The sequence below is a fragment of the Alosa pseudoharengus genome, unplaced genomic scaffold (assembly GCF_046254945.1).
Source record: "Alosa pseudoharengus isolate Yale_2024_CS ecotype anadromous, Long Island Sound unplaced genomic scaffold, YU_APseudo_1.1 YU_APseudo_1.1_scf_11, whole genome shotgun sequence".
Classification (NCBI taxonomy): domain Eukaryota; kingdom Metazoa; phylum Chordata; class Actinopteri; order Clupeiformes; family Clupeidae; genus Alosa; species Alosa pseudoharengus.
In genome coordinates, this window is record NW_027468576.1 from 18,298,892 (window position 1) to 18,317,715 (window position 18,824).

Here is an 18,824-nt window from a genome sequence, read left to right on the forward strand (position 1 = left end):
GCTGCAGAGCGAAGATGGCGGCCGAACAAGTCGAAGCGATGGTGAGTGAAGCTTCGTCCCTTCAAGTAGAATGAAACCGGGTTGCTTGAAATAGAGACTTTATTTTTGCAAACGTAAAGTCTGGCACAATGGATTGTTTGACTACCAAAAGTGGCGGCAGTATATTGCTTATGGATAATCATAAGTCTGCGTTGACAAATGCGTCTACACCGGGGCAAGAGACACCGCTAAGCTAGGTGGCTATCTAGCTAAGAAGCGTTGGAAAATGAATGATGGTACCATTAAAAACATTGGCTAGCAAGCTAGCATGCAGGGAGTAGGCGCGAAACTACTGTTTGTGTGTCCACGTTTTTTAAAAGCATGCATATTTCTTCGAGGGACTTATTCATTTGGATAATGGGACGTGTCAGGTTGAACGGAACCAAGTTGGAGAGACCCCTGCCAAAGCTTTGAAAGAATTGTTAGCTAACACGGTGGTGTAAACTAACACGCATTAAGTACATTTTGGGATTGGCTAACTGGTTAGCGAGCCTGCAACCATGCATTCCTTACCGGTATCCTTGACAAGATGACATAGCCAGTGTAGTGGTGAGATCTTAGCACCTGCATGTTTATGGTTCCAAGGCCATGTGGAATAAGGTGTCGTGAGGCACTCCGCATAACATCTGCTTGTGCATTTGTTGACGTTCATTTCTCATAAACATAGCAAGGAGCGTCAAGTCAACACAAACAATGGCTGTTCATTCATTACATGATGTACTGAAACATTTTCCCAACTATTTTGTCAATGTAAATTAATTTTCTCTGTTCCCATGGGCTTTCTTGCGTTGTCTTTCCTCGTCAATTGTTATTTTGACAGGAAAGTACCTTCCAATATAATTGACATGTTATTCTTTGCCGTACTGTACCAAAGTAGGTGACTTATTCATCAACCAAAGTTTTATGTTCAACATTTCTGTCCTCTGTGTCTCCTCTCTGGCCAGAATATGGTGAAGAGTTTCCGGGTGTCTGACCTGCAGACACTGCTGGCCTCTATGGGCCGCAGCAAGAGTGGCCTGAAGCAGGACCTGGTGGTGCGGGCGCTGAAGCTGGTTCAGTCCGAATGCAGCCCGGAGCTGCTGAAGAGTGTGCGGCAGCTCTACGAGACGCGCTTCCCCAAGACATCGGGCTGGCTGGCGGCACGCCGCCCGGAGGCCGTGCCCGTCAGTTACTCGTCCATCAGCAGCTCGGCGTCCAGGGGCCTGACACAGTCGCAGGGCGCAGACTACCTCAATGGCGGCGGCCTCCCCAAGCAGACGGCCGCCCCCGCAGCCGAGGTCAAGCTGGTGTCGCTGCCTTTCTACCAGACCCTGGAGACACTGCTGCCCCCCACAGAGCTAAGTGAGTCAGCGTTCGAGGCTCCCGGTGACTACATTTGGTGAAGGTTAAGAGTGCCCCGGAAAGCAGTCATATGTTGTGAGGCAGAAATGGCTGAGCTAGTCTCCTGTGTTGTCAGTTATGATTACAAAAAATGTTGTGAAAGTTTCATAGATAACAGAGCACCAGGCCACATTCAGATCAGGTCAAGTTTGCCTGTCAGGAGTTCCTGGAGAGAAGTTAGGAGAGAAGTGATATCTTTCAGTCCAGGAATTTGTCAAATCTAGCGTCTCTGATTATGGAAGGTTAGTTGTTTTATCACCTATATAAATATTGACCATAAATATGATAGCAGGGCAGGATAACTCTAGATACACCCTTTGAATGTTGCCTGTGTTTTTGCTGCAGAAACTAGATATCTTTAAGACTCATCATACTAATCATTGTTTTGAAATCTTCATTTGTCTTATTTACAGTTGCCCAGAATAATGAGAAACTGCAGGACAGTCAATGCATATTTGAACTGACACAAAGTCAAGTGGATCAAATCAGAAACTCCAGGTTAGTTTTACTTGCTTCATTAGGCTTCAGAAAATAGGATGTTTAGAGATATTCAGTCAGGTGTGGCTGGAGTTTCAGTAAGTATTGATTTCAGTATTAAAAAAGCATCTTGTATCTGGTATGATTCTATACTATCGTAAATATGTTCGGTAGTGACATATTTCTGCTATGTTAACCATACAAACCTGCTCTTTCTCACCCATACAGTGAACATCGCCCAGGCATTAAGTCTGTCCAGGTGGTTCTCAGGTACGTCTCTTCAAGAATTCAAAAAAATTACCAAATGCATGAAGCAGCGCTAACGTCACCACTTGACAATAGGTCGACCTGCGTTTGATTCCCAAACCCACAAGTCCATGTTGCTTTGGATAATAGTATCTGCTAAATATAAACTTTACCATATAACTTGTGTCAAATGCATACTTGCATAAAGTTATGCTCCTGTATTCTGCTTAAACATTTAAGATCATGTTTTTGGAGATCTCCGCTGAGCTTCATCACTGAGCACAACATGTATCAACATGTCCCCCCCAAAAATGAGCTGGGCCTGGAGGAAGAGTGTTGTGACATGTTTGTGATGTTATAACAAGCATTGAAAGTCCAGTGTTTGAACTCCCTACTTTCTCCCCTAGAATCTGTTATACAGACTCCATTGGTGTTCAGGAAGATCAGTACCCCCCTAATATTGCTGTGAGAGTCAACCAGTCCTTCTGTCATGTGCCAGTAAGTGCTTGTCTGTATAAATTGCATGTCAGTGTACACACACACACACAGATTAAATACCCCTTTATCTCTGTAATTTAATTTAAAAGGCTGATCTTTGAGACTCAAAATGTAGGGTATGCCAGTTTACTGGACTCTAGATGTTGTGTGGTATCCAAATGGAGGGATGACATCTGACAGTGTTTTTGTTGCTAGATTCACCATAGCATTTGCTTGTGCCCCAACAGGGTTACTACCCTTCTAATAAACCGGGTGTGGAGCCACGTCGCCCCTGCCGCCCCGTCAATATCACCCCCTGGCTGCATCTCTCCACCACTACCAACAGAGTCACCATCACGTGGGGCAACTTTGGCAAGGTAAGGGACTCTACATTTAATGATGCACTCACAAGTTCAATGTAGAATTGATGTAATAGATCTTGGTGTTAACCTTTAGTCAAAACAGTGATTCTGACCAGAGTAACATTCTTTGGAAGTGGAGTCTGTTTGAATCTTATGCTTCTGTATTTGTGTGTGTGTGTTTGTATCTCTCTAGCGTTACTCGGTGGCTATATATCTTGTGAGGGTCTTCACGTCAGCAGAACTCTTCAATCAGCTCAAACACTGCTCAGTGGAGAGTGCCGAACGTTGTCGTGAGCGCAGTAAGTCTTTCTGTCTTTCTCTCTCTCTCTTTCTTTCATTCTTTCTTTTTTCTTTTTGCCTGTTTCTTTCTCTTTTTTTCTTTCTCTATCTCTGTCTCTCTCTCTTGCTCGCTCACTCGCTTGCTCTCAGCAGATATCATCTATGATGCTTTGAGCAGATATCCTCTTGTTTAGTTCACCACAACTATTCACTTTCTCAAAAAAGGCCATTAATATTAATTTAAGGAAGTGACAAAATCTAAATGGCAATGTAATGCTTTTTGTTGCTGTGTGTTCTTGTGTGGTTTTGCAGTTCAAGACAAGTTGCGCTTCGACCCAGAGAGTGAGATTGCCACCACGGGGTTGCGAGTATCCCTGATTTGTCCAGTAAGTCACGCTCTTAACATGAATTTGGTGCTGTGAATTTTGGCTTACTTAAGTGGTCTGACCATTTCTCTCATTCCAATTTCTGCTTTCACTATACAGTCAGCATTCCATTAAATTACTTAAACCTTTTTAATGCAACAAAATTGCTTTGTAATTGATCAGTCCCAGTAGTTGACTTTATGTAACATATTTTCATACAGCTTAAAGCTGCTGTTGGCAAGTCTGACAAATTGAGGGGACTTACCCAACATTTTGAATGTTTACAACTCTCATGCCCCTCCCCCACTACCACCGAGAACCCTCTCATGGAGTTTGTGCTCGTCAGTGCGCACCAGTCTGCACCAGACTGTGATTGACAGTCAGATCTCACACAGCCCTGCTCTGATTGGACCAGAAGAACTGGGAGCTGTGGATTTTTGCAAAACAAATAAAAGGCTCTCGGTGGATGTAGAAGTACAGGTTTTTATCTAAAACCGGCTGATTTATGTTGTTCTGTTGGAGCATAGTGTCGGTTTCAGTGAATATGATAAAAAAATCTTGCCAACTGCAGCTTTAAAAGCAGATGGCCTTGGAAGCATTAATCAAATGCTGTGGCCTGACTGACTAAAATCTATAACTATTATACCTGCAAACTAGTCACCTTTCGTCACAGTTTTTGAATCAAAATATGTCATTCACGTGAATCGTGTAGATCCGAAGAGTTTTTTTTCTTTTCGGGGTGGGTCAACTTCCCATAGTCTGGAGTGAGACTATCATCGATTTCATGCAAGATTGATAGGCAAGTGATTGGCCTCTCTTTGTGCTATCTACCTATAAGACCTACCTATAAGACCTACCTATCAGTTGTTTCTGAGGGCGGGCTTTATCTCTCTCACTTTCTGTTACGCATAGCCTGCCTGCTATGGCCTGCAGCAGCGATATGACCAAGGAAAAAAAGTACATGTTAGCTAACAAACACGGGCCACATGCTACGCTCTCTCTGACTATAAACTCAAGGTAAAAAATCATATTGTTAGGATACTTTTCTCTTGCCCTCGGTGGGTTAAATGAAAGACTTGCTGAGGTGAGGTTAACAAGTGTTTACTCGCAAATTCACATTCTCGCAGCTGGCCGTTTTGAATTGCTTTGCGAAACAAAACAACTCTGCACTTAGTGCGATTGTGAATTTAGTTCGACTTAATAGTTTAATATTGTCTTAGAAAGTTAGTGCTTGTTCACGAGTTATTTCATTTAGCATTATATTTTCCATGTGTCTGATGGTTAAACATGACGTTCTCAGGGAGTGCAGACCTTTCCAAGGCCAAATGTAGTTATTTGCAACAAATCTGAAAGTGGACATGCTCAGTGACAGGTGTTTAATTTGTTTGTTTTCTGTGTAGCATATAGAGATCATAATTCTTGATAATTAGCGCGCAAACAAGCGAGACCTAGGCTTCTAGAGTACACTGACATAACGCACCTATTGCTGAGACCCGCCCCTTTAGTCGGAATGTGATCATTGCAGCCTCAGTAGACACGAGAGGAGCAGAAAGACACCAACATAACATGAGGGATAGATGTATTTCTTCACAAAAAAATATCAAATAATAATGGATTGAAAAGAGGTACTAATAAACTAGATATGCTAGAACAGATACCAGAAAATGGACATCCACAGTGCCTTTCTATCAACACCAGGGTTTTTTATAGATAAGGATTAGGCTTTAAAACAGTTTGTCAACATTTATGTTGTTTGGTCTGTTTTTGGCTGCATACATGAAGGCCAAGGTGGGCAATGTGTTTTCCCTGGTTTGAGGTAATACTGACATTTCTTCAAGGATGGCAGGTCTGAAAATATCTTCTCCATCATTAAGTTATTCAATTAGGCTAATCATGGCCTTAACTCAAAACAGCTGGTAGGCCTACTGTTAGGACTATGTCATTTTAATATGTAAAAGTGTCAAATGCAGCCATATTTAAATTTATTATAATATAATATGATAATATTCGGAAATATGTCACCTTTTTCAGCCCTTCAGAGTTTGCAGGTATGAACTATGACGCTGTCTAGTAGGTGTGTACTGACTGCTCATCTCTCCACAGCTGGTGAAGATGCGTCTGGGCGTGCCATGCCGCGTGCTCACCTGTGCACACCTGCAGTGTTTTGATGCCGTCTTCTTCTTGCAAATGAATGAGAAGAAGCCCACCTGGACCTGTCCAGTCTGCGACAAGCCCGCTCCCTTTGAGTTGCTCACTATTGACGGGTAAGGTGCAAATAGTAGTAGCTCTGTCTGTGTATACATAAACGATTGTGAATGCCATTAAATTTGTTATATTTGGGAAGGCACTTAAATCTTTTCAACTTGAAAAGGATAGGGAGATTTATTATCAGCTTGAGTGTCAACAACATTTTCTCCCTTTCATTGTCTCCTGGATGACCTTGATGGGTTTGGGTTAGCAGTGTGACTAATCAGAGAAAATCATACAGAAAGTGATTGGATCACTTCAAGCCCATTTGATGTACAGTGCCTATAAAAAAGTGTTCTGACTTAAATCAACAGCGGTCCAGCCAATTGACCTGTCGCTAAGCGCCACCCTTAGAACGCTGATGAGCCAATGACAGTCCAGCCTCTACGGGACTCGGACATCAGCTCGGACAACTCCATAGGAAACTACAGGGAGGAGGCATGAAATGGCAAATTAATGGTTATTTATGGAGTTTATTAACTCAAAAAACCCCGACGGATAACCATGGTCAACTGTTTTGCATGGGGGACATGTAATACTGATAGCCGGTACCCCGAGGCTAGAAAACAGGGTATATTTTCAGCAACAGTAGCCTACAGGACGTCTCTCGCGTTTGCAACAGCTCGACGTAATGTAGGCTACTAAGCCAACAACGTGGGCCCAGGTTCCCTGTTAAATCCCAAGATGAAAATGCACATTAACCAACTGCTATATTCTTACTACATCAAATATTAACGTAACCTAACATATCTTAGTATCAATCTTCCGCTAGCTACCTAGCATTAACGTCAGTGGTTTTTGCGCTGTGATTTGCATGGCTACTCTCACAACTGCTTGTCACCTTGTATGTATTCTAAAGTTTTGAATACACCCCTCCATAGCATAATTAAGTCCCTTTTGATAGCTTCTGGAGGAAAGTAAATCCTTTATCGATCAAAACGTCCTCAAAGCCTGCTTTCATATACTGTCAGCTGCCATTGTCCACAATGTAATTCTGATCAAGCCTGGTTTGTATGTCCGAGTTTTCACACGGTAACAATGGGGTGCGGAGCTTAGCGACAGGTCAATTGGTGCTAATAGTCTCACAATTAGTGAAATGGAGATTGCCTGAGTGCAGGGAATGTGTATAGTAATTTTAAGACACCTGCATCTGGAAGGTCTAGTCACTGGTCAATCAGTATTCCTGGCTATAATTCCACCATGAAGACAAAAGTACACTACAAACAACTCAAAGAAAATGTTATTGACAAGAATAAGTGAGGGGATGGATACAAAAAATGGTGAAGTCACTGAACATCCCCTGCAGTTCAGTGAAATCGATAATTAAGGATTGTAAGAAATATGACAAGTGTGCAAATCTGCTTAGAGCAGGCCGTCACCACAAACTGAATGACTGTTCAAGTCAAGAAGAATAATGGTGGGGGAGGCCACCAAGACACCTATGAAAACTCTGAAGAAGTTAAAAGCTTCAGCAGCTAAGATGGGAGACTATGCATACATCAATCTCGACTAAAGTTCGCCCAAAGACGTGGAAGACTCCAAAGTCAAATGGAAAAAGGCTCGTTGGTCTGATGAGGCCAAAATTGAGCTTTTTAACGGACATCAAACACTGGACTTCACCAAAAACGCACCATCCCCAATTTAAAACATGGTACTGGTAGCATCATGCTGTGAGGCTACTTCTCGACAGCAGTCCCTGGAAGACTGGAGGACAATCTGATTCAGTCTGCAAGAAAAAAACAACTTGGGAGAGACTTGGGCCCAGACCTCCTATAGAAAATATGTGGCTGGACTAGGAAAAGGGCTGTTCACCCATTCCCCTTCCAACTTGGCAGAGCTTGAGCAGTTTTGCAAAGAAAAATGGCAGTATCCAGATGTGCAAGCCCAATTGAGACCTATCCACGCAGACTCTGCACTTTAATTGCGGCCAAAGTTGCATCTACTCAATGCTGATTTGAAGGGGGTGAATATTTATGCGATCGCTTATTTTGCATTATATTTTTAAGTTATTAACATTACTTTGAAAAAATCTGCTTTCACTATGACATTAAAGAAGTGATTTTGTAAATGATTGTAAAAAAAAAGGCCAAATTAAATTGATCAATATTCAATTTAAAAAAGCAGTAAAAGTGGAAATATCCAAGGGGGTGGAATACTTTTTATAGGCTCTGTAAATTAGCAGTGTCATGCCAAGCAGGCCTGCAGAAAAATGAAACATAATTAATGCAGACATGCTGACTTTAAATTACATTTGTTATGTCTTTGTCTCTGTTTTATCACTGGATCTGCTGGGCAAACCTGTTTCTCTTCTCCTTTGCATTCCAAATACTCCTTTTGCATGGAATGTTATTTGGATGCAATTCATTTGAATGTTACGAATACTACTCAAGTGCACAAATACTGTACAATGTTACAGATACTACTTAAGTACACAAATACTATACGACGTTACGGATGCTACTTAAGTACACAAATACTATACGACGTTACAGATACTACTTAAGTACACGAATACTATACAACATTACGGATACTACTTAAGTACACAAATACTATACAACATTACAGATACTACTCAACCATGAATATAATTATATTCCCCTTACTGCTCTGATTTTAATTTTTTTGGTTAGAAAAACAACAGTTTGTGGAACGCACAAACTTACAGTTGTACCCTGTGCCACAAACAACTACAACAGGGAACAAACAGAAAAATAACCATATAGGCATAAGGTGCCTATGCAATACAGTGTTACATCAAAGCACCCTTTAAATGTGCTGTTCTGACAATCACTGACCTTTCCCTGCAGGTTGCTCTCTGAGATCCTGAAGGAGACCGAGGAGGAGGTGGAGGAGATCGAGTACCTGACCGACGGCTCCTGGAGACCCATTGGAGACGAGAGGGACAAGGAGAAGGAGCGCGAGCGCAGCCACACGCCTGTCTACCCCCTGGTTGACATATGTAAGTGCTCTATCAAGCAAGCAATCCTTAAAGATCCTTAAAATCCTTAAAGTGCGCTGTCTAAAACTGAGAGATATCTATTAAAAGTGGGAAAGAGCTCCCCAAGTTCAGAGAAGGTTGCTGTGAGTATCCTCCTCACCTCGATTGGATATACTGTTTTGGCGTGTACTGACGTGTCGTACAGTTTCAACCTGTGCAAATGCCTGGACAAACAACTGTAAAGTCACAGTATTCTACCGATCTTCCCCCTAATACATTGACGTTCTTTCTAACGTTGTATTTCAAATGGTGGTTGGTATTGTTATTGGTATTGGCCCAGTTATTCCTGCTTTAGCATAGGCCTACTCGAAATCGCACAACTAGTTGTCAGTGTTCAGCTTCGTGAAGGTAGAGAAGTAAATAAATTAATGTATGATATGCGGAGAATGTGCTTCTCTAAAAAGTATGTAACTGAAAGCGTGAAAAAGGCTTACACACGATTGGGAGAATATGTCCCCTAGAAAATATTCCAGAGACTTACTTACCCCTTGGACACATTAGCTACAAGAGACTGAGGCAAAGCAGCGTTTATGTTACAATCCTCCTTTGGGGGGCAGCGGTCAGCGATGCAAAATGTTTTTTGTTTTGTGAGCAGAGACCATTATTCCACTCTGGGAATGCAGTTTTTGAATGAAGGATGGGACTCGCAGTTCCTTTTTTAAGCAGATTATCGCCATAATCACGCTGAAGAAGGGCATATTACCCGAAACAACCATGGGGCAATTAAAAAAGTTTAAAAAAGAACTGCGAGTGCTTTCCAATAACAAAATTTTACAATCACATATTTGTCAGAGGTATTTAAAAAAAATAGTGGGAAGGTGATTGAACTATATGATGAGTGTTGCTGCAGGGCAAAATGGTATTCCAAGGAATGAGCTACTTTCACTAATGTACACTATGCAGTCATTGACTGGGTGAGATGAATGAAAAGGACTTTGTGGAAAGGACTTGCTGTTTCATTACCAGGCTCCAACTGGTTATTGAATGTTGAACGAGTAAACATGGTGCTCTAACTTGGTACAGTGTAAATGAGTAGGCTAAACCTCTTGGTGCATACCATTACGATGCAGCAACAGCAACCACAGCAATACAGTAAGCCCTCCAATAATGTAGGAAAGCTTCTCTTAAGCCACTGTCCCAACACATTCTCTCTGTGGTGACCGTAGCCTTTACTTTACTCTTTACAAGCAAAGATGTCCTCTGCTGTAGACATCATTCGCATCTGAGTATTTTAATCACTAATGATTTTCCTTACAATGGTTATTTGATTAAGTTTAATGTGTGGCACATTCATCATCAAACATCACCTGTGTTTAATATTTGTTGCATTTTCCAAGATGTATATTAACAAAAATAAACTCTTTAAGTAGTTTAGCTGAGTAATACATCTTTTAGATTAGGTTAAATGTTATTGTCTTCGTGCAGAGTACAAGTACAGAGACAACAAAATGCAGTTTGCGTCTAACCAGAAGTGCAAAAAAGCAGAAAAGTGCAATGTGATATTTACAGTATAGACAGGTGGTGCTATAAACAGTATAAGACATATAGTGCAGTGTAGACAATAGTATACAGTTAAGAAAGTTTACAGTAATATAAATTGAATATAAATATGTGCAATGTATTAGCAGTAGCGTTATAAGAGCAGAATAGATATGGATATGCAGTATGAACAATGCATGAACAACATGTACAGCTTGGTTGGTTGTCACCGGAGTGCAGAGCTAGAGTTCAGTAGGGTGACAGCTGCAGGGAAGAAGCTTCCTCTGAACCTGCTGGTTCGGCTGCGGAGAGACCTGTAACGCCTCCCGGAGGGGAGTGGGCTGAACAGTCAGTGGTTGGGGTGAGAGTAGTCTTTGATGCTGCACGCCTTACACAAGCATTGCTTGCCCTGGATGGCCTTGATGGAGGGGAGTGACAAACCGATGATGCGTTGGGCAGTTTGCACCACCCTGTGCAGTAGGGCTGGGATAAACGATTTTTTTTTAAATGATTAATCTAGCGATTATTTTTTCGATGCATCGATTAATCTCACGATTCATTTTTTTCAGTCCGATTCGATTATCTCCCCATTAATTGACTAATAGCAACTTATACATGTTGATTTACATATCTGAATGAAAAAAGAACATGAATTCCTTAACATTGGAATATATGTTTATTGCTCTTAAGATTCCAAAATAAAAGACTATACAAGTGCAAAGTAATGCATTCTTAGTCAGAGGTAGCATTCAGTTCAGTAGTGTATAGGTCTAATTGAGTGCCTGTCACTTTAAGACGATGTGAGGGAATCCCTGCAATTAACATTAACACCGTTAAAACGCTGCTGATGTGTGGATGCAATTCATAACGTAGTTAGTTCAAATAACGGTTCGTAGCCTACTTCTCCTTGGGACAAGCACTTTTGAGTCTTGGAAAACACTTTTCCATTTACATTGGGATTTTGCAAACATTCAGAGTCAATAAAATGAGCCCTACATGAGTAAGAAATTGACAAGCAGATGTGAGCATGCTAAACTTGACATCCGAACAGTATCCTAACGTTAGCTTTGAGATACTGCTTGATTGCATAACTTAACTTAGTTTGGCCTCCTCAATGTAGGCTACTATGTTGTGATGAGACCTTAGCAGAGTTAACTTTAATGCAGCAGTTTTGAACAAATTTGCGCAGCATGGCCACGATGCTAAGCGGATTTAATAGCAATTTAGCCCACCGTGTTCTATGCAATGCTTCTATGTGGCAACAACAATCCTTCAACAATCGTGAATATTTTGTTAAATGCACATGCAGACGAGGGGCAGCGGGCTCGTTACAAGAGAGAGTGGCCGGATCAAGGAAAGGCTGCGTGCGTGAAAAGCACAGCTCAATGATTTCATGGCCCCCAGCCACAGATTAGTCAACGTATGGGAAACACTGAAGGTGTAAAATTCAAAATATTTAGCTTAATGAATCGACGCGCATATTTTGCGTCGACGTCATCGATGACGTCGACGCGTTGTCCCATCCCTACTGTGCAGTGCTTTCCGGTCAAAGGCAGCGAGCAGTTACCATAGCATCCAGTGCCAGAACCTTAAACCCATCCAGTGGCCATATCAGAGAGGGTTAAAGCGGAGCTAGTAATCAAGGATCTTTGGCCATTAGGGCTGCACGATATTAGGAAAACATGCGATATGCGATAACATTATTGAGTACTGCGATAACGATATAACTTGCGATATTTAAATATTTAATGTTTTTCTCCATTCTACTTGCTGCTAACATAGACTGAAGGGTGGGGGGGGGGGGTAAATGTATAATTACAGAAATAAATGTATAATTTTCTACATAAACAATATCAAATATACTGCTCAAAAATTAAGGGGACACTTCAATCATACACTGGATTGGTGCTGACACTGTTTGATTCTGAGCAGAAGAAAAACTTTTAAGGCGAGTGTTTTATTTTGCAAGAACAAGGGTGGAAGGTTTCAAAAAATTGGTTTGAACAATTGTGGAAAACTGTAAGTGTTCCTTTAATTTTTTGAGCAGTATATTATGTAGCCTAGGTGGACAGCTAAGATACCCACTGACTAGGCTATCGAAGTTGAGTGGAAGATGTGCTCCAAGAAAATCCTCGTAAAAGAAGGATAGACAGCCAATCTGAATACTTGCGCACCAACCAGCGGAATATTCCACATTGCCAGCCTTCGCTGGGCCTAGCAAAAAAGCTACTGTACTTAAGCTATATCGCGGCGGTCACTCATCTAAAATCTTAAGTATCCCAGTCTGTAACCTCATACGCTGCGCATCCCACGTTATTAGGCTACCGGCATGCCGACTACGAGGGCAGCGGAAAGTAAGTGGCTGCGATCACACAGTCCAGGCTAACAAAGTAGGCTAAACAACTTTTACAAACAACGAATCCTGATTACCTCTCTGCTGCTGTCTGGGGCTTTTGCTAAATGCAAATTATGAAATACAAGCCTTACAGTGAAAGACAGATAGGCTATCTTCTGATCCTATAACAACAACGAAAGAAATTGTTTATTTGAACACGGTGGAGGAGGACGAATTTGGCGCTGTGTTTGTAATAAGTCGGCCTTCATAAAACCAAAATATTTCCCTATAACAGACGTGTTTTTCCTTTTAGTCACCAATTCCTCTTCGCCTACCTCGCTTGACTCACTATCTTCAGCCATCACGACTTAGCTCCTGCCTCAACACCTAAAAACACCACACACCTAAACTGGTGGGGGACGGGCTTCTTGGGCTGCATGACCGCATCGGTTTGGTAAAATATGTTGACATTCAGAATGTGAATACACCATAGACTGTATGGAATGCGTGCGGCACAGAAAATGTATCAAAATGTATCGAAAATTAAGTCATCTTTGCGGTATGTCCATCGCAAGCGTTGATATCGCGATAACGATAGATTTTAGATATATCGTGCAGCCCTATTGGCCATATACTTTGAGATTCTGTAGAGGGGCTTGATTAGGAGATAACAGTTTAGCTTCAGCCCCATTTTAAGTTTGACCTTGAGAAAAGTAACCACACTCCCTAGTTAATATCACAAAGTAGCTTATCAGTAGTAGTTAAATATTCAGATAAAAGTTAATTTGAACGATAAATACCATTATTAACCGGTTATCTGAAATGGCGTTTTCGCTCTGGGACAAGTGGAATTGGCATTGTTCCCGTTTTTGGTTACGTTCATCCAAAAGTTTTGTTCATTTACGGTTTTCGTTTCTGTTCTTTGAAATGTTTAGTCAGTGGCTAGACTTCAACTTCTACTTGGAGCTGTCAATCTGTACTCTGTGTGTTTCATCGGTTGATGTTGGGTCACCATACTGTACCGACTGTACTGAATACTATCTGTGTTCCTTGACTGGCCACAGGTGTCTCGGAGGTGAATGGCCACTCTCCAGCCCACAGCAGCACCAGCCAATCAGCGAAGTCGGGATCAGGCGGGTCGTCGGCCCCGGCAGCGTCGGGCGTGGTCGTCGACCTGACGCTGGACTCCTCCTCCGACGAGGAGGCCGGCGGCGGTGGTGGCGCGGGAGGAGACAGCTCTGACACAGACGACAGCCAGGACAGCCCGTCGCCCAAGAGAGGCCGGTACAACTACGACAAGGACCTGGTGACGGCCTACTGAGTGGACTTGAGAAGGACGGACTCGCAAGACTGAGATAATTACGGTGTGACGGAGGGGGGCGGCGAGAGGGGGACAAGGCCTGATGTTTTGGCAAGGAATTTTGGAAAGTCCCAGAACACCCCCCTCCCCCATCCTCCTCTACCCCCACCCTGTGCGGAGACACATGTTCACACACACACACACACACACAAAACACATGCAACACAGACACACACACCCCAATGCACACACCAACATGCACTGTAAAACCTCTGGGGAGTGGTTGAGCTTCCTTTCCCTCTTCACCACTGGAAACCACAGGAGCAGCTCCCTGTCCCAACCCCCCCTCCTCTCCCCCCTTCTCCCCCGCCACCCCTACCCCCAAAGACAAACAAACACGCAAACAGTTTGTTGTGCTCCCCTCTTCTGCTGTGTCCTCCCTTTAAGAGATCACAACACAATAAGCTCCATTGACTCTCCTTTGCCTTCCCACATTCATCCCCCCTTTCAGTTTGTGGTAGACATGATGGTGTTTTGGGTCCCAGAATGCAACATCAGGCTCTAGACGCCATTACTGTCCCGTGTCCTCCACCCTCGAGTGGACAACCGCCACCCTCGACATCCCACCATCTGCGACTCTGTTCAGAGGTCAACGTGTAAAGCAGCAAACGCAAGTGTGGACTTGTGCATCATCTCCTGACCTTTTAGGCTTTATCCTCTCTTTTTTTGGGCTCTAAATTGTTTTTACCATTTTCACCATATATTCCCACCCCCACCCCCCTCCAACCTAGTTATTACGATTCTTTTTCCAAGCCGTAGTAGCTAATAACCTACCTCAATTCAAACTGCAAACTTGATCGCAAGTAGTCCTTAGAGAGGTGACCTTCCAAAACAGACAAATGCTAGATGGATGATGCTCTTTTTGTCTCTCTTTGTTTCTTTTACCCATCTTGTTTTCCCAACAATCTAACTGAAGAGGGGGGGCTGCCAGCAGACCTGATTGGCTGGTCTCCTGTGGGTGCAGTTGAAATTACCGATCTTTAGTTTGAGACCACCATCCACCTTCAGTCTCCATTGAACAAGAGAGCGAGTCATGGAACAGACACATGTCTAACTGAAAGCCTTGATGGTGTTCAGCCGGGGGGAGGGAGTTTTAGAGTTGCATAAAAGTGTTTTTTTTCTCCTAATGAGGACAAGTAGTTTGAGGATGGAATGTACAGGGTGGCAGTGGAATGAGTCATGAGGAAGGAGTTTTGGAATAGATGCTGAGATGGGGAATCCGAGCAAACATCCCATACAACATGTCAGTCAAAGGTCTAGTCATGGAGGGTCTTTAAGCATGGTCAGCCGTAGAAGTTTGTGAAGTAACGTGCGCTACATCAAGCCATGACTCATCTGGGCCATTATAATTGGAGTGAGGGGTGACTTTTTTTAGGGGTGACTCTTAAGGTGCGTCTCGGTTCGAAAAAGCAGCCTTCAGATGCAGTGTGAGTGAGGGTCAACTGACTGATATGACTTTTATTTTGTTTGTTTTATTCTGTTTGTTTGTTTGGTTTTTCATGTTTTGTTTTCCAGGTTGGGCTGCCCTTTGCCCTTTCATCTTCTCGGGGTGCCGCGTGGTTGCATCATGCAGACTTTTAATTTTTGTTTTTTTTGTTCAGTAAAAGTATTTATTGACTGTCTCATCATGGCTTTTTGTTTTTGAATGGCAGCAGGTATTATTTGCACACATATGGCATTGGAGAGATTGCTGTGCTGTTTCTACAGACTCTACCCACTGAGGAGAGCTGATGGTGGCGTTCAGGCATGTGCTGGTCTTGAGTGAAGCTGCTGTTTTTCTTTCTCCAGTATGCTCTCTTGTCGAGGCTGTTCAGCCACCCTGGGACTTCCTGGTCTGGTTCCCTTGAGCCTTGTTGCTAAAACATCAGTGCACCAATGAGGATGGTCATAACCATGCTCATAACCATGCTCAGTTTTGCTGCACCTGCCCCACTCTTGATGCCTGACTCTTCAGGTCACCTGAGCAGGTTTCAACTTTGGTTTAACCCACTGAGGCACCCCCCCCTTTCCCCTCAACTTTATGCAGTCTTCTCGGTTGAACTTCAAGCTCATCCTAAAGGTAAAAATGTTGGTGGGCCAACATAATTTTAAGTTTTCAGGGTTGCGATTCCCTCGTGGTCTTTTGGGTGGGGCTTCTAATGTTTGCAGTGGCAGTTGATATGGCCCCCACACTACATTTGAACCCAGGCGGTTCAGGCTGTAGGGGAGGGGACTCAGGGATGAGTTGTGACCTGCTTTCATTTTCATTTTATGATCCATTCTTTGATTCTTTGTTCTCTTTTTGGTCACTGAACAGTTCTTGGTGCAGAAGAACATGCACTTCATCAGTTAGCTAGACAGACAACACATCTGAACTGGATTTACATATATGGTAGTGCTACGGAAACGACTATCTCTAATTTTATTGATATTTTTTAGTTATTGTTGTCTCCGCTGTCCTCTTAGGCTCTGCTTTTGTTCAGTAGGTCTTCAGAGAGAAATGCCGCTTTAGTTCCCGCCTTGTTTGGTTTCTGCATTCTAAAACTGACCTGAGCACAGACTTGAATAGACACTCAGTACTGTAATACAACATTTGTTCAAAGTAATAACTCAATCAATAAAATGAATTTAGAAGTAGGGAGGAACTTTTGAGCTGCGTACCATAACAATTTGGTCTTCCATTTTGTTGGAATAACCATTTTGGACCGACATGACTAAACACAAATGGTTAACGTCATCTGTTGTAGTTGATGGCAGGTTTTTTTTTTTCGTCAACAAGGCCCATATCCCAAATGTTGCCATTTTGTACACATACAAGAACACTTCATGAAGATGTGTAGGTCTTTATCTTAAGTCAGTCTATTCAGGAGAAATTGACCAATGCTTTTTTTTTTGTCGGGATCCGGTAGTTTCTTGAACGTATAGCCTACCATAGGCCATTGCTGTGAGCCATGAAACACCTGTAGGGGTAATGGTGAAAGTCGCCCGTGGTTGACCAGTGACGGAAAGGGCCTGGGGGCGTCATCGTAGCCATGCAGACAAAGGAGGAATCAGAGGGTCAGCTGGTAATTTGTGGCATATCCCTTTTTCTTACAATGCTTTAGGTAGCATGGGCAGTGGCTTGCAATCCTTGATGTAAATGTTTTTGTTTGTTGTCTTTTTATATGTTCATATTAAAAGCCAATAAAAAACGAATAAATAATATTTTATCAAGATTTGAATTGCCTCCAATCGTTGAAGTAAAAAAAAAATGGAGTACAGTTTAAACATGACTCCTTGATGCCACTTTACATGTCGGATACTGTAAGAGCATGGGACAAACGGGCGGGCTCATACAATTGGGGCGAAAGACTGGGCGAAGGGAACCGATTCCATTTGTTTCTTGTTGAGATGGCTGAGAAATGTAATTTTGAGAAATCGTATTCTAACACCTGTCATTTATGTGTGCAATTGATTAAACTGATTTTAAAATCTAGAGTTTGTCTTGCCTTTGATTTGAGTATTTTCTACGTCTGGATTGCATTTCCAGACTAGTCTGTCTCCAGTTCTTTATTTTCAAAATATTAAATTGCCAAAATGTTCATCAATGTATGTGAGCCGGTGGACCAGAGAAGCTTGATGTTGTTGACTCTGAAGGAAGCAAGGGAAGACGTGTGAGTGACCATGTGATTTGTTTCTGTGTTGAAGGCTGTAGTCAAGGGAAGTGCCCAACACCATACTGTGCATATACTGGCATGTTTGCATAACCCTGGTATTCTGCACTAGAGTGCTAGTAAGTTGTGCTTGTACAAAAATGTTAGCTTTTTTTTTCCACTTATGTTTTGTAAAAGTTACCGGTTACACTTTACTTGACAGTATCGACATAAGAGTGACATGACACTGTCATGAACGTGTCGTAAACAAGTCATAAACGTCTATGACAACGCTTCTGTCAAGTGTCATTCGTTTTTTGTCATGAATTAGGGGAGGTGGAGTAGCTACAATCTATCTATCTAGTCTTCTCACATCTCCCAAGCTCACACACAAGTTTAAATCTTTTGAAGTTCTAGTCCTCAATTTTTTACCGCCAGACTGGAAAACTGATCAGCCTGTAACTGTGGTCACATTGTACAGACCCCCTGGCCCCTACACTGATTTCAATTTTCTGATTTCCTTTCTACTTTAACTATCCAAACAGAAAAAATACTTATATTGGGTGATTTTAATATTCATATGGATAATGTGCACGATTGTCTCACAATTGCATTTCAATCCCTAATTGACCATGTCGGGTTCTGCAAAAATGTTAATTCGCCCACGCACCGACATAACCATACTATTGATCTAGTCTTATCATACGGCATAAACATAGAGCAGTTAACAATCTTGCCACAACACCCGACCTTAACTGACCACCATCTAATTACTTTTACAATGACATTACAACATGCAGTACCAAATTTAGCTGAATACTACAGCCGCGGCTTATCTGAAAAACTAATGCAGACTTTCTAGAAAAAATTTCGCTTACGCTTGCCCCATTCCGGACTCATGTGGTAGGCCTATCAGAAGGCCCATTCCTTAATCCTGCCGAGGTCGACTTGTTAACTGATAATGTGATGAACTCATTACGCTCAATCCTTGATTCAGTAGCACCACTCAAAAAGAAAATGAGAAAACAAGTAAGGCGTGCTCCATGGTATACCACACAGACAAAAACACTCAAACGAACAGCGCGTAAACTTGAACAAAAATGGCGTACCACTAAATTGGAAGTTTTTCGCCAAGCATGGAAAGATAGCCTTATCACCTACAAAAA

General features: G+C 42.4%; 1 protein-coding gene across 1 annotated transcript; it reads left to right on the plus strand.

Annotated features, from left to right (window-relative positions):
• Nucleotides 1-17,501, plus strand: pias4a (protein inhibitor of activated STAT, 4a). Its single transcript, XM_076278224.1, has 11 exons — nucleotides 1-41; nucleotides 984-1,380; nucleotides 1,833-1,917; nucleotides 2,125-2,166; nucleotides 2,550-2,640; nucleotides 2,868-2,996; nucleotides 3,175-3,280; nucleotides 3,573-3,646; nucleotides 5,729-5,889; nucleotides 8,683-8,834; nucleotides 13,752-17,501. The coding sequence occupies exons 1-11, from the start codon at nucleotides 15-17 to the stop codon at nucleotides 14,006-14,008; spliced, it is 1,521 nt and encodes a 506-aa protein (XP_076134339.1). The 5' UTR covers nucleotides 1-14; the 3' UTR covers nucleotides 14,009-17,501.
• The last annotated feature ends 1,323 nt before the right edge of the window (nucleotides 17,502-18,824 follow it).

Excerpts from the sequence above, each read along its gene's own strand:
- pias4a (XM_076278224.1), top strand. The coding sequence starts at position 15 with ATGGCGGCCGAACAAGTCGAAGCGATG. Across the intron at positions 1,918-2,124 it reads GATCAAATCAGAAACTCCAG|TGAACATCGCCCAGGCATTA; the intron begins GTTAGTTTTACT and ends TCACCCATACAG. Across the intron at positions 2,641-2,867 it reads AGTCCTTCTGTCATGTGCCA|GGTTACTACCCTTCTAATAA; the intron begins GTAAGTGCTTGT and ends GTGCCCCAACAG.